A 19,327-nucleotide genomic window follows, 5' to 3' on the forward strand; every position below is an offset into this window, starting at 1 on the left:
AAATGAAATCTTTTCTGCATCTGATGAAGTATTTAATTCTGATTTGTGTCAGTTGGTGGATTGTGAATGATTTATGTGTGTGATATATGAAGTTTTTGTATGGTAGAAATGATGAAAACTGGTGGCTCGCCGTTAATATGTGGTGGAAATGATGCACCAGGGAGGAATCAGCAAATGATAATTACACCACAATTAGAAGGTTAGTCGGGCAATCGATTGTTAGACCAAATTTTAGGTTCGCATATTGTATATAATGATGAATTAATTATTTAATTAGCTGAAGTATCTCCTAAAATCCATGTATGCGGTTTGGGAATAAAGTGGTTATACATTATTGTTTATTATCTGATAATTTCAGGATCTTCAAAAGTTGATGGATAACGAGCTAATAAAGAAAGAAGATCAAAACAGAACAACGACAGAGTACAGAAAAAACTAGCAAAGGATTACTGCAGAGCTTGAGGGTCAAATACTGTTCAACTTTGATGAATGCAATATTCAGTCATGAATGCCTCAACAACAAGCGCATCACTACAAGATACTACGTAGAGGAAAGCAAAAACAAGGACATTGATGTTGAAAAGATGATAGCATGTTACCTTAAGAAGAAGTGATATTTCGATATTTGAAATCGGAACAGTTTTTCCCACATAAACTGTAAACCGAATAGTCTAAATCATCATTTGGTTTTAGCTTAAATTAACCAAAACTGGTATATTGTGTAGTACACTTATTAGAGATTTTTATTAGCTTAAAGAATATATTATGAATTTTTTATACTGAGGGCGGCGGAAACATGGTTTTACTATGAATTAAACTGACTACAATATGAAAAAACATTTTATGAGTTCAATAAAACATAAATGATAATATAAAGAGATCACTCTATATTAAAAATTATTCATTCTGTGTAGATATTTATTCATCAAACCATCAGATTAGTTCATCCATCCAAAACGTTATTTGAATAGACTAACTAATTCATTTATTATGAAACTATATTCATCGAAACAGAAAATGTATTCATCTAAGAATAATATAAAGAAGTTAAAAAACTGAGACAATACATCAAGCCATGTTAACATGAAGATTAGAATCGTGTAAATATTAGAATCGTGTGAATATAATGCAATCATATTAACATGTGTGAATATTTTTCAAGATTGAAGTGGGAATAAGAGGGCATTAAAATCGTGTGAAATCATTTCCAAATTAAGTTGTCTGAAATCAAGGTAAACACATTAACTGCCAAGGTTACAATTACAAAATCAGCCCCACACGTTAGTTTTATAATATTATAATACATGTTGACAATATTTAATAATATTTGAGAGAATTAATTATGACCATAAGATTAACAAAATGGGTGGACATGGTTTGTTCTCTAGTTCGGTCATTAAAATTGGTTTGACATTGAATATAATCATATATATATATATATATATATATGTATATATAGAGTAGTGATCTAGAGCAAATGCCCCTTAACCAAATAACTAGAGAACAAATCATAGCCACAAGATCAAAAAAATCAAGGGCTAGTATTAATACATGTCATTTTTTAATTTAAGGAGAAATTAGTTCCCTCAATCACAAATTTACTCCACAATAACAATGCGGTGATATAATGGTCATTGCACATCCAAAATTAGGCTACGTCATTGGCATTTGAAAAAGAAACTGCGTTCTTCTCATCTTCTCCTCTTCCTTCTTTTGCAAAATTAGGCGGAGAGAGGACTACGAGGAGGAGATCTTCGATGTCGTAGGCGACTTCTCTGGTCTCGGCGATCCAGTTGTGGATTCCTTTGTCGATTTCATGCCTGGCGTCGGCGATCTCGAGGATGGATTGCAACTACCGGAGCTTCATTTGGATCACCTCGATTCGGCCGCCGAGCTCGGGGATGTGGCGTGCTTCGTATATTAGGAGCTCGCTGAGGCTGCGTATTACACAGAATACGACGTATTCCGCTATTGTTGGTTGGGGATTGATACAATTCAACTGCCGATTTGATTTTTGAGAAAATGGTTGTGTACTGCAAGTTGACTTTGAGTTGATGCCCAACCATGTTGAATTTTGGACTATATTATTATACTATTGCAAGTTCATATATTCAAGTTTCAGGAATTTGGAATGGTGATTACTAGTTGAGATTGCATTACATGGCAGAATGTTAATTGAATTTTTCAAAACTTTTATACTCTCAGATACCATGCTGATAGTGATATGTTTTGTAAATAAGAGTGAGGTAAAATCATGCTAAGAGTGATGTGTTTTGTAAACAAGAGTGAAATAAAATCACAATAAGAGTGATGTGTTTTGTAAACAAGAATGAAGTAAAATCACAATAAGAGTGATGTGTTTTGTAAACAAGAGTGAAGTAAAATCAGAATAAGAGTGATGTGTTTTGTTAACAAGAGTGAAGTAAAATCAGAATAAGAGTGATGTGTTTTGTTAACAAGAGTGGAGTAAAATCATGCTAAGAGTGATGTGTTTTGTAAACAAGAGTGAAGTAAAATCATGCTAAGAGTGATGTGTTTTGTAAACAAGAGTGGGGTAAAATCAGAATAAGAGTGATGTGTTTTGTTAACAAGAGTGAAATAAAATCAGAATAAGAGTGATGTGTTTTGTAAACAAGAGTGAAGTAAAATGAGAATAAGAGTGATGTGTTTTGTAAACAAGAGTGAAGTAAAATCACAATAAGAGTAATGTGTTTTGTTAACAAGAGTGAAGTAAAATCAGAATAAGAGTGATGTGTTTTGTTAACAAGAGTGAAGTAAAATGAGAATAAGAGTGATGTGTTTTGTAAACAAGAGTTAAGTAAAATCAGAATAAGAGTGATGTGTTTTGTTAACAAGAGTGAAGTAAAATGAAAATAAGAGTGATGTGTTTTGTAAACAAGAGCGAAGTAAAATCACAATAAGAGTAATGTGTTTTGTTAACAATAGTGAAGTAAATCAGAATAAGAGTGATGTGTTTTGTTAATAAGAGTGAAGTAAAATGAGAATAAGAGTGATGTGTTTTGTAAACAAGAGTGAAGTAAAATCACAATAAGAGTGATGTGTTTTGTAAACAAGAGTGAAGTAAAATCACAATAAGAGTGATGTGTTTTGTTAACAAGAGTGAAGTAAAATCAGAATAAGAGTGATGTGTTTTGTTAACAAGAGTGAAGTAAAATCATGCTAAGAGTGATGTGTTTTGTAAACAAGAGTGGAGTAAAATCATGCTAAGAGTGATGTGTTTTGTAAACAAGAGTGAAGTAAAATCAGAATAAGAGTGATGTGTTTTGTAAACAAAAGTGAATTAAAATCAGAATAAGAATGATGTGTTTTGTTAACAAGAGTGAAGTAAAATCAGAATAAGATTGATGTGTTTTGTAAACAAGAGTGAAGTAAAATCACAATAAGAGTGATGTGTTTTGTAAACAAGAGTGAAGTAAAATCACAATAAGAGTGATGTGTTTTGTAAACAAGAGTTCAGTAAAATGAGAATAAGAGTGATGTGTTTTGTAAACAAGAGTTAAGTAAAATGAGAATAAGAGAGATGTGTTTTGTAAACAACAGTGAAGTAAAATCACAATAAGAGTGATGTGTTTTGTAAACAAGAGTGAAGTAAAATCAAAATAAGAGTGATGTGTTTTGTAAACAAGAGTGAAGTAAAATCACAATAAGAGTGATGTGTTTTGTAAACAAGAGTGAAGTAAAATGAGAATAAGAGTGATGTGTTTTGTAAACAAGAGTGAAGTAAAATCACAATAAGAGTGATGTGTTTTGTAAACAAGAGTGAAGTAAAATCACAATAACAGTGATGTGTTTTGTTAACAAGAGTGAAGTAAAATCAGAATAAGAGTGATGTGTTTTGTAAACAAGAGTGAAGTAAAATCATGCTAAGAGTGATGTGTTTTGTAAACAAGAGTGGAGTAAAATCATGCTAAGAGTGATGTGTTTTGTATACAAGAGTGAAGTAAAATCAGAGTAAGAGTGATGTGTTTTGTTAACAAAAGTGAAGTAAAATCAGAATAAGAGTGATGTGTTTTGTTAACAAGAGTGAAGTAAAATCAGAATAAGAGTGATGTGTTTTGTAAACAAGAGTGAAGTAAAATCACAATAAGAGTGATGTGTTTTGTAAACAAGAGTGAAGTAAAATCACAATAAGAGTGATGTGTTTTGTAAACAAGAGTGAAGTAAAATCACAATAAGAGTGATGTGTTTTGTAAACAAGAGGGAAATAAAATCAGAATAAGAGTTATGTGTTTTGTTAATAAGAGTGAAGTAAAATCACAATAAGAGTGATGTGTTTTGTTAACAAGAGTGAAGTAAAATCACAATAAGAGTGAAGTAAAATCAGTAATAATTTGCACAAAGAGTGAGGTAATATTGTTAACAAAACTAGTACTTCAAAATTGGTTAAGTGGCGGATTTTAATTTGAAAATATTGGATTTGGAATTAAATGAATAGAAGTAATAAGTGAGTTTGATTGGGCACGTCAAGGCGTCGATCCAATTCTGAACCTAGCAATGTTTCCAATTTAACTATGGTCCATGCATAGCATAATACCCATCTTTCACAAAAGCATCTACAAGTACTACATATTCAGTCGATAATTAATTATCAATCTAAATTAATTAACTCCCTAAATAGCGCAATGTATGATTTATGATGCAAACATTAGCATATACAGTAAACCCAACTGTAATACATCCCTCATTTACTCGATCGTGTTATGAAAATTTATTAATTATCAAGGATCATTACAATATATTTCCTGTATTTAAGTTCCCCACCTCAGATACAAATATAAACTGCAAGGGGACTTGCTCCACAGTCAAACCCAAATTTTACAGAAAAAATTGAAGAATAAAGAGTACAGGAACTGCCAAGCATTCAACTATTAAATTCACCCTATCCTCTGCAACCAAACACACCTAATTTCATCACAGATCATGGAATCGCGATTTGGATGAAGTGATCAGATTTGGAAGGAAATTTGGAAGGAGATTTGATCGCAGATTTGGAATGAGAAAGAAGAAAACTGCGTAATTGATCGCAGGTTTAAATCTCAAATGTAATTTCCAAAAATACCCTTCTCCTATTTTATATTATTAAACTAAATAATATTTGTTCCATTAAGATGTGTGGCTGAGATTTGTTCTCTAGTTATACACTTAAGATTAGTTATATCTTGATCACTAACATATATATATATATATATATATATATATATATATATAGGGTTTTGATCTATGCAAAACTGGATTTAAATACAGAAACGCAGAACAATATCATAATTAGGGCACTTTTAGGTCATAATTAGGTAATTTGTAGGTCATGCTAACAAAGCATGACCTAAAACGATCTTAGTATGACATTAAATCCAAATATTATAATATGACCTAAAATTGCTTAATTATGACCTTCCGTGTTTTTGGTTAATTATTGACCATTAGATCATCTAATCCTAGGGCTGAGATTTGGTCTGCATTTCTGGATTTAAACACATACTTATTTTGATCATCTCCCTATATATATATATATATATATATATATATATATATATGCAACAGCCAATTCTGGATCTCTTCCTACTTCAACTAAGGAGCTCTAATCACAAAATACAGTTAAAACAATCATCAGAACGCTCTTAAACATTACCCGTTTTTCGTGCACCATGGATCTGCATATCTGTCTCACTGCTCCGTACATGCTCGATTTGCCAAGTCAATAGTAAACAAATTCGATACCTGAAAAACAGAAACGCATTCTAAGCTGAGCCAATAAAGAGTTGGAAAACGAACTCATGCCGGAAACTTACTACTGCAAGAATCACATTCCCATCTGCTTCATCCACAATGACCACTTCACAGCCTCCAGAAACATATCGTTCTTTTTCAGTGCGGTTATAAGGTTTGTATATGTTATCCTGTCAGGTTCAATTCCGTTTCCTCTCATCTCCTTAACCAAACCAACGGCCTCTTCAACCATCCCAGCAATGCCATATGCTTTTATTAATGTGTTATAGCTGCACAAATCAGGGCCAATTCCACGCTCTTTGAGTTCCATTAGCACAGCTGCGACCTCATCAATCCATCCTCGCTCTCCATATATGTTGATCAAGATGTTGTATGTGTAGAGGTCAGCACAACCTATAGATGCCTTCATCCTCTGCAAAACATCTCTAAACTTATCCATTTCCCCTTCTTTCCCGTAGACGTCCAACATGCAGTTGTAGGCTTCAAGAGAAACTGAAAAGCCATCAAAGTGCATTCTCTTCACAGCAGCTGACATATTGCTTAAGTATTTATTTTTCCCATAAGCAGCTATGATCGTGTTGTAAGATATAACATCAACCAAGCCTCGCCTCTTAGCTATCCAAAATACCTTTCTTGCCTTCCCAAACAGCTTGGATTTCCCATAAGCATTCAACATTAAGTTGAAGGTAACGGTGTTTGGTGAAAATCCTTTCTGTAGCATTTCATCGAATAGCCTTGAAAGTTCGTCAACCGGCAACGCACGTGCACAGCAGTTTATCACACAGTTGTACATTTCCTCATCCCAACTTTCATCGTTTTTCAGCACTTTATAGTACAGATCTGCCAATTTTCCAGCCTTGCCACAACGCTGATAAATGCGAAGTATGTCACGAAGAAGATAAACATCAGGCACAATATTCTCCTCTTCAGCCATCAAGTCAACAACCACACAGGCCTCTTCCAGATTCCCCGATTTGACATACATTCTTATAACAATGCTGAAGGCTACCATGTCAAGTTTGACATCTGAACTTTTCAACTCAATATAAAGTCCTTCAGCTTCTGAAAACATGCTCATTTTGCTGTAAATGTCTATCATTGTGCAGGAGATATTCAAGTTTGGCTTGGCAGATTTTGGCATGTGGATAAATATCTTGATGGCGCTCTCCAGGCGTCCCAAATCTTTGCACAAACATATTAAGAGATGGTACAAATTGTCCTCAAATATGAGATCGTCCCACTGCTTCTCTCTTAGAACTTTTAGAGCATCATAAACCAAGCTATTTTTTACGTAAGCCGTTACAAGAATTGCACAAGATGTCTGGTTTTTAAGAACGTGATCATACATGGGTCCTAGCAAAATCAAAGACATCATTTCCACTCTATTAGCCTTCTCATACGTCTGTAGAACAATCCCGAGAATGGAGGACTTTGAACAACCAATATCGATCATGTCATCAACAGTTGCAATAGCACCCTCCTCATCTTCATGTTCAGCTTGCAATCTTATCAATGTATACAAGTTTGAAGTGCTAGGCTTAAAACCTAACCTCTTGAGCTCGTTATAGTAAAGCTTCACCTTCTTATAGCCACCTGCTCGACCCCAACCTTCAATCATCAGCCTATATGTTGTCTCATCAGGTATAACACCAGCATCTTTTAGATCACGGAACAACTGCTCAGCTCCATCCATTTTTGAAACTTTGCCATGCCCAGTGATCATCGTGTTATATGCAATTACGTTAGTAGAAAAACCAGATTCTCTCATTGCATAAAACACTTGCTTAGCCATGCCCAACTTGCCCTGCTGGCAGTAAGCATTGAGCAGAACTAACCTATTATCATGATTTAAAACAACTTCATCTTCTTTTAGGAAACCAATAACCGCTTCAGCTCTTTCATACAATCCCATGCGCGTATAAATTGTAATCATAGCTGAATAAGCAGAATGACACACTATCTTCATCTTCCTCATCTGTAAAAACGTACACTCCGCCTCCTCAACAACCCAACCTTTCCGGTATAGAGCCATCAGCATCCCGAAAGTAGCAGCATTCGGTTGAACCCCGCAGTTGAGCATCATCCTGAACCACCAAGAACCGATTTCCACTAGCCCATTCTTATAACAAGCATATATAAGGGTATTAAATATCTGATAAGTAAGCTTGCAGCCCGACTCGGAAACCATCTCCTTAATCATGACCTCTGCACCATCCCAATCCCCTTTTCTACCCAAAACCCTCAATACCAAATTATAAGCAGTCAAATTCTTCTTCAACTTCCCTTTAACTTTCATCCACTCAAAAAACCTCAAAGCTTTGCTATCATTGCTTCCCTCAAGCAGCTCTAAGATCTGATTGCAACAGTCTAAGCTCAAGTCGGGATCAAGAGCATTGAAATCTAACTCAAACGCAGTTTTAGAATCGAAAGTATTTCCGAATTTTTCTTCACACTTATGCTTTTTAGCATTCCTTTGATCACCCAAATTATTTTTGCTCTTATTCCTCAATGCCTTCCCACCCCTGAAATTCTTCCAGATATTCACCCTCACTCTATCAGAATCCCCATGAAAATTTTGGCCTTCTAAAACCAGATTATCATCACCGGCCACATACTTCTTCACTCTATCCGACCAATCACCGTCCAGCTTGGATTCAGATTTATCCAAAAACTCATTTTCCAACCTAGAAACCGTAATGTGTTTCAATTTACAAAATGGCTTTAAAAAAAGTGCTCCCCCATTTGTAATAAAAATGCCCGAATACACAGTATATGAAGCAAAACTGAGAGAATTAAAAGAACTTAGCTTCCTACTCTCATACGAGCTGTTATCAGGAGAAATTAGGGGCTTCAGGGAGGCCATGGACTAGAATGGCCCCTAATTAATTCTTTGCATTTACTGAGAAATTAACTTTGAGAAGAAGCCTTCAGCTCAAATTTGAAAGCAGAACCTGATTATGAAATTAATTCAGCTTCGAAGAAGTGGATTCAAGCTGGAAAAATCGTACCTTGTAGCAAAAAAAAGTAGACTATAGAGAGGATAATGGAAGCTGAAAGAAGTGGAGGAGGAGAAGCTCTGTTTTATTTAACCATGAAAATATATTCTCTATGCCTTAGGAGATACTATCGGCCACTCTTTTAACCATTTTAGCTCAATATTTTAATTTCAATTTTACTCAAAATAAATAGGTTCAATATTATGTTAGCTTATTCCTCTCACATGTCATTATATAAGTATTATACTTCCTCTATTTTATTAAATATGAAACACTTTTTCATTTGAATTGTCCAATATACTTTTTTAAAATTGAAACAATACTATTTTTATTTTGTTCTCTTTCCACTTAATTCACAAAACAACACTATATAAAATTTTGTGTCAAATGCTTGACATTTTAGTGTAACTAAAAGGAGTATAAAAGTTTGATATGCATTATTACACTACCATTTTCAACTCATATTTCTTAAAATAAATGACGAAGAACTCCTAATTCCAGATGGAAAGAGTACTATGCAGTGTTTTTTTGTACTGTATTATATATTTGTGAGGCGGTGACCATGGCACCATTAATAAGAACTAAAGAGAAGGAGGCGACTTAGATGTGTTGAAGAGAGGGCATATGCACATGAATATGTAGATTCAACTAGAGATGTCCACAATTCTAGAACCGCCGCGGTTCGAAACCGCCAATTCCGGTTTTGGAAATTACCAAACTGGAACCGAACCGCGAGGATGTTTCGCGGTTACGGTCCTTGTGCAATACATATTGAAGAGGTGGACGAAAAGGGCAAGACAAGAAGTTCATAATAATGATTGTGGTTTATGCTCCTTAGATTTGACAATGTCAAAAACTTATCATTTGAAGGAGTTGATACGCCAATCTTTTGACGTCATGAGCTTAAGTGTCCATGACGTTGAAACCGTCAAAATAGCAAAAAAGAGACTCCAAGAGCTTGATGTTGAGATTAGAAATTATGCATCCCTCTTGTGTAAGAACGATAGCCACACCTTGAGAATTGAGGATAATGATGTCCCTCAAAACGGTTCAACTCGGATTCCTGATCCTCTTAAGAGAAAGTCAAAGCGAGCGATTGTTGGTTTCTGGGATTACAAGATACAGCCGGGCGTAATACAACCCAAAAGAAGGAATACAAGAGGGGAAACTGAACTGAAATGAAATTACAATTGAGAAATCGAAACAGTAACCGTGAACAGTTGTTTAGCCGAGTCGAGGAGGCCTCTTTCCGCAAGACGAGATACGCCCCGGTAGTGCTCTCGGTTTGGCGTGTCATCCCCAAAGATAAAACGGTTGCGTCTCTGGTGAAGCAGCACCGCAATCAACAGAGCTCCGGCGAATTGGATGGAGGAGAGAGCAGAGCTTTCGACAGAAAAACAATGCAGAGAGAGGGAGATAGCTTATGATGCAAATGCTTGTGAATAAAGCCCTAAACCCTAAAGCCACCATGCAGGGTCAACCAAGCCATGAAGGCTCATCATGGCGCATTCGTAACCGTCGGCGGTTACAAGCTTGTGGCAGGAATGTGTCTTACGCGTGTGGATTTCTCACGTGGCAGCCGTGTAGGCTTTGACTGTGCCACGCTTGACGATGTGTCAAGCCACTTGGATTGCTGACTCAGCGGCGGTCTAAAAAGATTACTACGGGTCCAGACCCGAGACCAAAGACCACCCAAAGACCAATTGCCAAGATCCAAGATCAAGACCGAGGCCCGCGACCACGACCACGACCACAAGCACAGGCTCGGGATCGGGCTCGGGCGGGCGGCGGCGGCGGCGGCGCGCGCGTGTGCGCGCGTGTGGGCTCTTCCACCCATCTTGGTCCACTATAATTATTAAGTAACATAAAGTCACTTAATTTAAGCACATTAAAAGATGTGTCACTTCTCCAATGTGGGATAATTAACACTAGTTAATTATTCCCTAAGCTCAAACTCCAAGCTTTAATTAAAAGCTAATTATGCCCAACTTTAATCCACTATTTCTCACTCACCGAAAATCAGATTTGAGAATGTGAATATACTATATTTATCTACGTAAAATGTAGATCGACGCTATATCATTTAATTTCACAAAATTAGATGTCTCGTCACTTTTATTATTTGGTCAAAATCAATTGACCGGGCATATGTTATTCCATGATTTCTACAATCCCCCACATGAGTGGAAATAGCCAAATGCATATGCATGCAGACACAAGCTCAACCCTCAAGAGGTATAAGCATAAGGATAGGTAGTTTTTGGCTTTGAACCCTCCATAGTCGACACCATCGGATACACAGGCGGCTTAGTAGCGCGATGCTTTGAACTAATCCCCCACGGCGTGCACCGAGACAATGGTGTTAACGCTTAAACACCTCAACCTCATCCGTTCTCATGTTTTGTGTCCTTTGCGGCCTTGGACACCACTTTGGGTTAATAAGTGTGTTATTTGAAGCGGCCTCACTTTACACTTATATAGGTGATTCCTAATCGAGTATCTTGTGTTACTCGTTCTCCTTGAGAACTCAATCTCCTCGAGATCCTTTAGGAGTCATTAAAAGTCACAGACTTAGCCTCACCACTAGGCAAGCTTTCCAACACTCTATTGCTCTCTAGGGAATAGATATAGTTGAGTGTTTCTCATGAACTCTCATAACTTAGTTGTCCCTTTGAACCAAGTTCTTGGGATCTCCAGTCATCATGGTTGGGTTACCACTATGATAATTCTTTAGTTTGTGGATTTCAAACCCATTCCCTCTAGCAACTTATTCATTTGATCATGGTTTAACCCTTTGGTTAGCGGATCCGCTAGATTATCTATGACTTCACATAGTCAATTGTAATCACCCCTGTTGTGATCAAATGTCTCACGGTGTTATGTCGTCGACGTATATGTCGAGACTTACCATTATAGAAGCCATTGTTTTCCCTTCCAATAGCCGCTTGGCTATCGCAGTGGATCAGCACTGGTGGCACTGGCTTAGACCAACATGGAATATCTTCAAGGAAGTTCTTAAGCCACTCGGCTTCTTCAACAGCCTTATCTAAGGCAATGAACTCCGATTCCATTGTTGATCGGGCTATACATGTCTGTTTTGTGGATTTCCACGATACAGCACCACCCCCAATAGTAAAGACGTATCCACTTGTTGAAAGTGAGTCTCTATTGTCGGATATCCAATTTGCATCACAGTACCCTTCAAGTACCGGGGGGTATCTCGAGAAGTGTAGCTCATGATTTTGAGTATGTTTTAAATATCTCAAAACCCTCACAAGAGTTCTCCAATGCTCCTTGCTTGGATTGCTCGTGTACCGACTCAACTTGTTCACGGCACAAGCAATGTCAGGTCGATTGCAATTAGTCAAGTACATAATGCATCCGATGACCCGTGCATACTCTTCTTGTGCAACGGGCTCGCCTTTGTTCTTGCTTAAGTGAACGTCGAGTTCAATTGGAGTCTTAACCGGCGCGCCATCATAGGCTTTGAATTTATTCAATATCTTCTTAACATAATGTGATTTTGTTAAGATGATTCCATCAGACGTTCTTAGAATCTTCATTCCAAGAATTACATCGGCTAGACCCATGTCTTTCATGTCAAAGTTTCTCTTTAACATGGCCTTTGTATCGTTAATTAATTGAGTGTTGCTACCCAAGATTAACATATCATCAACGTATAGACACACTATAACATGGCCGTTATTAGTGCTCTTGATGTAGACACATTTGTCGCACTCATTGATTTTAAATCCATTTGATAACATCACATTATCAAACTTCAAGTGCCATTGCAATGGCGCTTGTTTCAATCTATATAGAGACTTTACGAGCTTGCATACCTTTTTCTCTTGTCCACGTACTACAAACCCTTCGGGTTGCTCCATATAAATTTCATCTTCTAGTTCACCATATAGAAACGCGGTCTTTACATCCATTTGATGAATCTCAAGATTGTGCAATGAAACAATAACGAGAAGCACTCGGAGAGATGTAATCCTTGTTACAGGTGAATAGGTATCGAAGAAGTCATGTCCTTCCTTTTGTTTAAAACCCTTTACTACTAGTCGGGCTTTATACTTATCCACTGTTCCATCGGCCTTAAATTTCCTTTTAAGTACCCATTTGCAACCTAGAGGTTTCGCACCTTCAGGTAGATCTACCAACACCCATGTGTGGTTTATGAAAATTGAATCAATTTCGCTTTGAACAGCTTCTTTCCAATGTAGTCCATCTGGGCCATCGAAGGCTACTTTTATAGATGTCGGTTCTTCATCTAACATAAAAGCAATGTAGTCAGGACCAAATGTTTTTGGTGTTCTGACCCTACTACCACGTCTTAGTCCTGTATCCTTTGGATCAAGCCTTGCACGCTTGCGCGATTCAGGTTCCTCGCCCGCTGATTTAGAACTAGTGACTTCTACTTCAATTCTTGTCTTAGAATTGGTTAAGACTTTTTCCTTATCTTTGCAAGGAAATGTATGTTCGAGAAATACAACATTCCTTGACTCAATTGTTGTTCCTACTGTAATAGTCGATATTTCAGACTTGTGAACAACAAATCGATATGCACTACTATTAAGTGCATATCCAATGAATATGCAATCAACCGTTTTAGGTCCGATTGTAACTTGTTTGGGCGGAGGAACCATCACCTTTGCCAAACACCCCCACACTTTGAGGTATTTGTAGGATGACTTCCTTCCCTTCCACAACTCATAAGGAGTAACATCTTTTCCTTTGAGAGAGATTTTATTCAAGATATAGTTGGCTGTCAAAACAGCTTCCCTCCACATGTTATGTGGTAATCCTGAAGTCAGAAGCAGTGCATTCATCATCTCTTTTAGAGTTCGATTTTTGCGTTCTGCAACACTATTAGATTGTGGTGAATAGGGAGCAGTTGTTTGATGAATTATACCACTTGCGTTGCATAACTCCTCAAACGGGGCTACATATTCGCCTCCTCTATCGCTTCGAATCGTTTTGATTTTACAACCAAGTTGATTCTCAACTTCGTTCTTATAATTTTTGAACACTTCTATTGCTTCATCTTTACTTCTTAAAAGATAAATGTAGCAATACCTTGTGTAATCATCTATGAAAGTGATACAATATTTTTTACCACCTCTAGTTTGCACCATCTTTAAATCACATACGTCCGTGTGAATTAATTCAAAGGGTTTTGTGCTTCGTTCAACCGAGTGAAACGACAACTTAGTCAGTTTTGCTTCAAGACAAATTTCACATTTATCTTGGGTATCCACTTCGTTAGCCTTTAGTAAATCTAAATTCACTAATCTTTTAATGGCTTTTGAATTTACATGTCCCAATCTACAATGCCACAAATTTGAACATTCAGTCAAGTAAGAGGAAGTAGATGTTTTATTATTATTAGCCAATGGCTTTGCAACACTGCGAGTTGCCACACTGAGCTTGAAAAGTCCATCGGTTACATAACCTTTTCCGAGTGACTTTCCAAACTTGTACAATGTAAACCTATCAGACTCAAATACAAGTTTAAACCCCTTATTAACTAGTATTGATCCTGACACTAGGTTCTTGCGGATGTCCGGGACATGCAGTACATCCTTCAAAGTGATAGTGACGCCAGACGTCATCATGAGAATCACATTGCCAATGCCGAGAACTTCGGACGATGCTTGATTCCCCATGTTGATCTTCCTTCCTTCAACCGCAGTGTAGGAGGCAAACTTGCTCCTATCTGAGCAGACAAGAGCAGTAGCGCCGATGTCGATGTACCAGCCACCCTTGTTATCAACAAGGTGTTAGGATTGGTATACTGAAAAGCATATTTCGAGCATGTTGCACGGATAGAATTGCTTGTATACAATAAACTCTACAATCCACTTTTAACCCAAGGCGAGAAGAAGTAATTTTATCACATTGGTGTTTGCTTATGTATTTATAAGATGTTTCTCAAACATTTAAATGTATAAGAAGCAAATAAGTCTAATTCTTCTGCATAGTAGACTGGTCGTGAACGACGTTCACAGAAGGTGACGCAGTCGGTCCTTTGTAGAAGAGAAATAGAATTTCACAACCTAGATAGGCTTTGGCTACCTATCGTGAAAGGTTGCAGTGTCAGTCCGCATGTTTCCTTACCTTAGGAAATAAATGACACTGGTGTGGTATAGCACTGAAGGATCTAACAGTTGAGATAAGTCTTTCTTGCTATTTACTGAAAGACGAGGTCTCGGTGATTGTTATTTCTTAATCATTGTTGACATAACATTGAGCATACGATATTGATTATGCACTACTTTGATTTATCAAATGGTTCGGATTTTTCGCAATCCAAGAATCCTGATATCTTGGGTAGTGGTGATCTACGTCTAGAGGTGCTAGTATTGTTATTGCAATGAATCGCGTGCTGAGTGAGTCCAGTTTGATAATATCCTCAAGAGGTGTTCGAAAAAGGTTTTATTATTCAGAAACCCGGCCGGTTGGAATTTATTCCAGAATAATAAATAAAGATTTTGAACTAGACAACTCTTGGAAAAAGATATTAATTAATTAAAGTCAAATAGCAGACTTAAATTAATTAATGGATATTTATATCTTAAACACGGGAAATAATAAATTAAAGAGGTAAAGCCCGGATTACTCGTAATTTAGGATTGGACGGGCAGTCAATATTATTATACTATAGTGGATGATAATAATATTCTATTGGACTTGTACTAAATTGGGGCTCAATTTAATTAGTAAAAGCCCAACAGGTTTGGCCCAAGTCCAACCCCCATGGATCCCTAATCTGGCCCATTATAACTCAATATAAAAGGAGATTAGAAAGGAGATTTAGCGTGAAAAAACCTCATAATTTTCGTGCTCCCCTCTAGGAGTGGACGAAAAATCAGTTTTTGAGAAAACTGATATTCTGTCTTCTTTCTAATCAAGCCCTTTTTGAATCTGATAAGCTTTGCCCACCCAAAGGCCAGATTCTGAGTTCGGGATACAAATTAGAAGATTCGTGGTTGAGTACGAAGATCTTCATGTGGAGAAGGCGCAAGCAATCGTCGATTCTTTAGAGAATCAGATCGATAATTCTAAACCGTAGGAAATTCATGAACTAGGTTTTAATTCCTTTTACATGAATTGTATGCGTTCTTGTATGCCATTGATTGTTTAACATGTAGATAATTAATCCCATAATCGGTCAAATAGATCCATATGTATGATTTATTTGTGAATGCATGACTTCTGCTGTGCAACGGGCACCAAACCCCAGCACAAGGTTAACTTCTTCAGTGACCACAAAAATGAGGTCGTTTTCATCCCAGTCTTTGAACTCCTTCTCAACGACATGGGCCGCCGGCTTCTTCTTCTTGCTGCGGCACTCCTTGGTAAAGTGGCCAGTTTTGCTACACTTGAAGCATTCGCCTTCAACTTTCTTTGCAGGCTGCTTTCCCTTCCCTTTATCCTTTTGACTTGGGCGAGGGCGTTTGTTGGAGGGACCTCCCCGTTCCAACAGATTGACTTTGGCTTCAAGTGGGCTAAAGCCCTTGGCCTTTTGGTCACTTTTGCGCACATCAGCCTCAATGCGCAATTTCACGATCAAGTCTTCAAGGATCATCTGCTTTCGCTTGTGTTTGAGATAGCTCTTGAAGTCCTTCCAACTAGGAGGAAGCTTGTCGATTTAAGGAGAATCAATTCTGTCGATTTAAGGAATCAATTCGTGAACTAGTGTTTTGATTAACAAATTTGTTTTGTTGGTAATCATTACACATAATTAAGTTTTAATTGACAATTCTCCACAACATGTACCTGAATCATTTTGCATTCATAAAACCGTAATGATTACATTAAATCAATGATTGTGCATGAATCAAATCGCGGTGATTGCTTGTTGCTGTTTCGACGACCTGGATTTATCGGATGTCCGCACGGCTTTGTGCGAGAGCGATTTGGATCAGACTGTAGCGACGCTGGGCAGGGCGAGAAACTGGACAAGTTGCGGTGCCGGGCAGATTGCTACTGCCTACAGCAGCGACGTTCCGAAAGGCAACGTCGAGCACTCCAGCAACAGTTGCGGTCCGAGTGGGAGCTCATTGGTGGCGTCTCCAGGGCTCGTGTGGGCGGTTCCCAAGCTCGTGGCGCTGCGTTGAAAATTTTTCAAATTAGTTAGGGTTCCTCAACCTTATGAACTAATTTGGAGAAAATATTCAAAATTAGTTAGGGTTTTCATAATCCTAGGAATTAGTTTTGAATATATTTCAAGATATAATTTAGAATAAGATTTGACATATCTTAAATGGATTATCTAAAATTTATTTTTAATTAAATTATGGATTAATTTGGATTTTATCCTTATTTTATGGATTTAGATATATTTAATTATATCTAGAGAAATCCTAGATAAATTTGGATGAATAATTAAATTTATTTCTGTCATATGGATTTAGATAGAAATCGAAACAGTAACCGTGAACAGTTGTTTAGCCGAGTCGAGGAGGCCTCTTTCTGCAAGACGAGATACGCCCCGGTAGTGCTCTCGGTTTGGCGTGTCGTCCCCAAAGATAAAACGGATACGTCTCTGGTAAAGCAGCACCGCAATCAACAGAGCTCCAGCGAACTGGATGGAGGAGAGGGCAGAGCTTTCAACAGAAAAACAATGCAAAGAGAGGGAGAGAGCTTATGATGCAAATGCTTGTGAATAATGTGTCTAATGCAGTGGAATGACTAGCCTATTTATAGGCTAAGCCACCATGCAGGGTTAACGAAGCCATGAAGGCTCATCATGGCGCATTCGTAACCGTCGGCGGTTACAAGCTTGTGGCAGGAGTGTGCCTTACGCGTGTGGAGCGTGTGGATTTCTCACGTGGCAGTCGTGTAGGCTTTGACTGTGCCACGCTTGACGATGTGTCAAGCCACTTGGATTGCTGACTCAGCGGTGGTCTAAAAAGATTACTACGGGTCCAGACCCGAGCTCAAAGACCACCCAAAGACCAATTGCCAAGATCCAAGTCAAAGTCCAAGTCCAAGATCGAGATCGAGACCGAGACCGAGGCCCGCGAGTACGAGCACGAGCATGAGCACGAGCACGGGCACGGGCTCAGGCTCGGGCGGGCAGCGCGCGTGTGGGCTCGTTCACCCATCTTGATCAACTATAATTATTAAGTAACATAAAGTCACTTAATTTAAGCACATTAAAAGATGTGTCACTTCTCCAATATGAGATAATTAACACTAGTTAATTATTCCCTAAACTCAAACTCCAATCACAAATTCTTTGAAAGATCACTTAATTTAAGCACAAATTCTCGAATGAAGAGTGTCATAGAGAAGCGAAAGAAGGGCTAATATTTGAAGGGGAAAAAACCTTTGCAACAATTTCATGGCATAAATCCCACGAACCAAACACCAATGTGGAGTACAAATTTTCAAATGAATCCAAGCCACCAAAATATGGTATGTGTACGTATATACCATAGTATTTGATTTCTTTGATGATATAATTTTATGATACATCATCATATATGACAATGTTCAATTTGGTTATGCCTAACCAATCTCATTTACTTCATTATTGACTCAGGTATATTTTTTATAGTAAAACGATATATTATCCTAGGTTTATAATATGCTTTAGTTTATCTCTTTACATACCCTTGTTGGTTTTTGCTCTGGAGGAATATCAAAGTGTGGCAAGTGTACCTCAAATCATGTTCCCCGGTGATTGTCCCCCTTTAATTTATCTCAAGTTGATAAAGATAATTTGAATTGAAAAAAAAATTTGATTTCGCTCCCATTGTTGGATTACAAAGAAAACATTTTGAAAAAGAGTTTATGATCATTATAAGCTTGAACTATTCTATTATTTGTATCTTTTATTTGTGAAAATATTTAATGTGTTAACTATTGAATACTTTTGATATGATTAAACTTTTTTTTTGTTGGTGATCAGTTTGAGTAAGTAGTTTTTATTTATTTTTATTTTATTTTAATTGTTATGTACTGCGACGAGCATTTATTCTATTTTGTTTCTATAGTTTTTATGGTATATTGACAAATTTTTAATGTAATAAAAATATTTTTTGGATCATGTTATTATTACTAAGTACTCCTATCTTTATATTTTAACATAGAATACAACAATTATTAAGTTAACATGCTATAGACAAATAAAATAAGAATTATACTATATTTATCATTCATATTTAACGTGCTGCAGAAAATGAAAATAAGAAGTATATTAGTCTATCAAAATTTTAATATATTCATCGTTTTAACATTGATTCATGTAAGATAAGATTTCTAATTTTCATAATCAATTTCTTATGAATAATTCCAAAATAATGACAACACAAGCTTTAATTAAAATTGATAAATTTATCTTTGTTTGTGTTGTAGTTGATCAAGATGAAAGACTCCTCCTCAACTACTATTGAGGAAAGACATGAAAATTTGAAGATATTATCTAAAACTAAGAAAAGAAAAATATCTAAAATTTAGAATCATTTATATATATATAAAAAAATTAATTATGAGAGTTTATTTTCGAAAGCCTTGTGGCCCGAATAGCCCGATAGGTTAGCCCCAAACCCGGTGGATTAGAGTTAAGT

At 36.9% G+C, this 19,327-nt stretch overlaps 1 protein-coding gene across 4 annotated transcripts; it reads right to left on the reverse strand.

The window, feature by feature from the left end:
• Positions 1-1,574: 1,574 nt before the first annotated feature.
• On the reverse strand, positions 1,575-8,844 carry LOC121795725 (pentatricopeptide repeat-containing protein At4g30825, chloroplastic-like). 4 transcript variants are annotated; one of them, XR_006049617.1, is made up of 3 exons: positions 5,811-8,844; positions 5,651-5,739; positions 1,575-2,033 (listed from the first exon to the last, which is right to left on the reverse strand). XR_006049617.1 is itself a non-coding variant. In XM_042194318.1 (2 exons), the coding sequence occupies exon 1, from the start codon at positions 8,609-8,611 to the stop codon at positions 5,822-5,824; it is 2,790 nt and encodes a 929-aa protein (XP_042050252.1). In that variant the 5' UTR covers positions 8,612-8,844; the 3' UTR covers positions 5,510-5,739; positions 5,811-5,821. The 4 variants fall into 4 exon arrangements, 1 of the variants encoding a protein (XP_042050252.1); XR_006049616.1 differs by lacking the exon at positions 1,575-2,033 and adding an exon at positions 4,706-4,907; XR_006049615.1 differs by lacking the exon at positions 1,575-2,033 and adding an exon at positions 4,706-5,030.
• Positions 8,845-19,327: the final 10,483 nt, after the last annotated feature.

The sequence above is a fragment of the Salvia splendens genome, chromosome 3 (genome assembly GCF_004379255.2).
Source record: "Salvia splendens isolate huo1 chromosome 3, SspV2, whole genome shotgun sequence".
Lineage (NCBI taxonomy): Eukaryota > Viridiplantae > Streptophyta > Magnoliopsida > Lamiales > Lamiaceae > Salvia > Salvia splendens.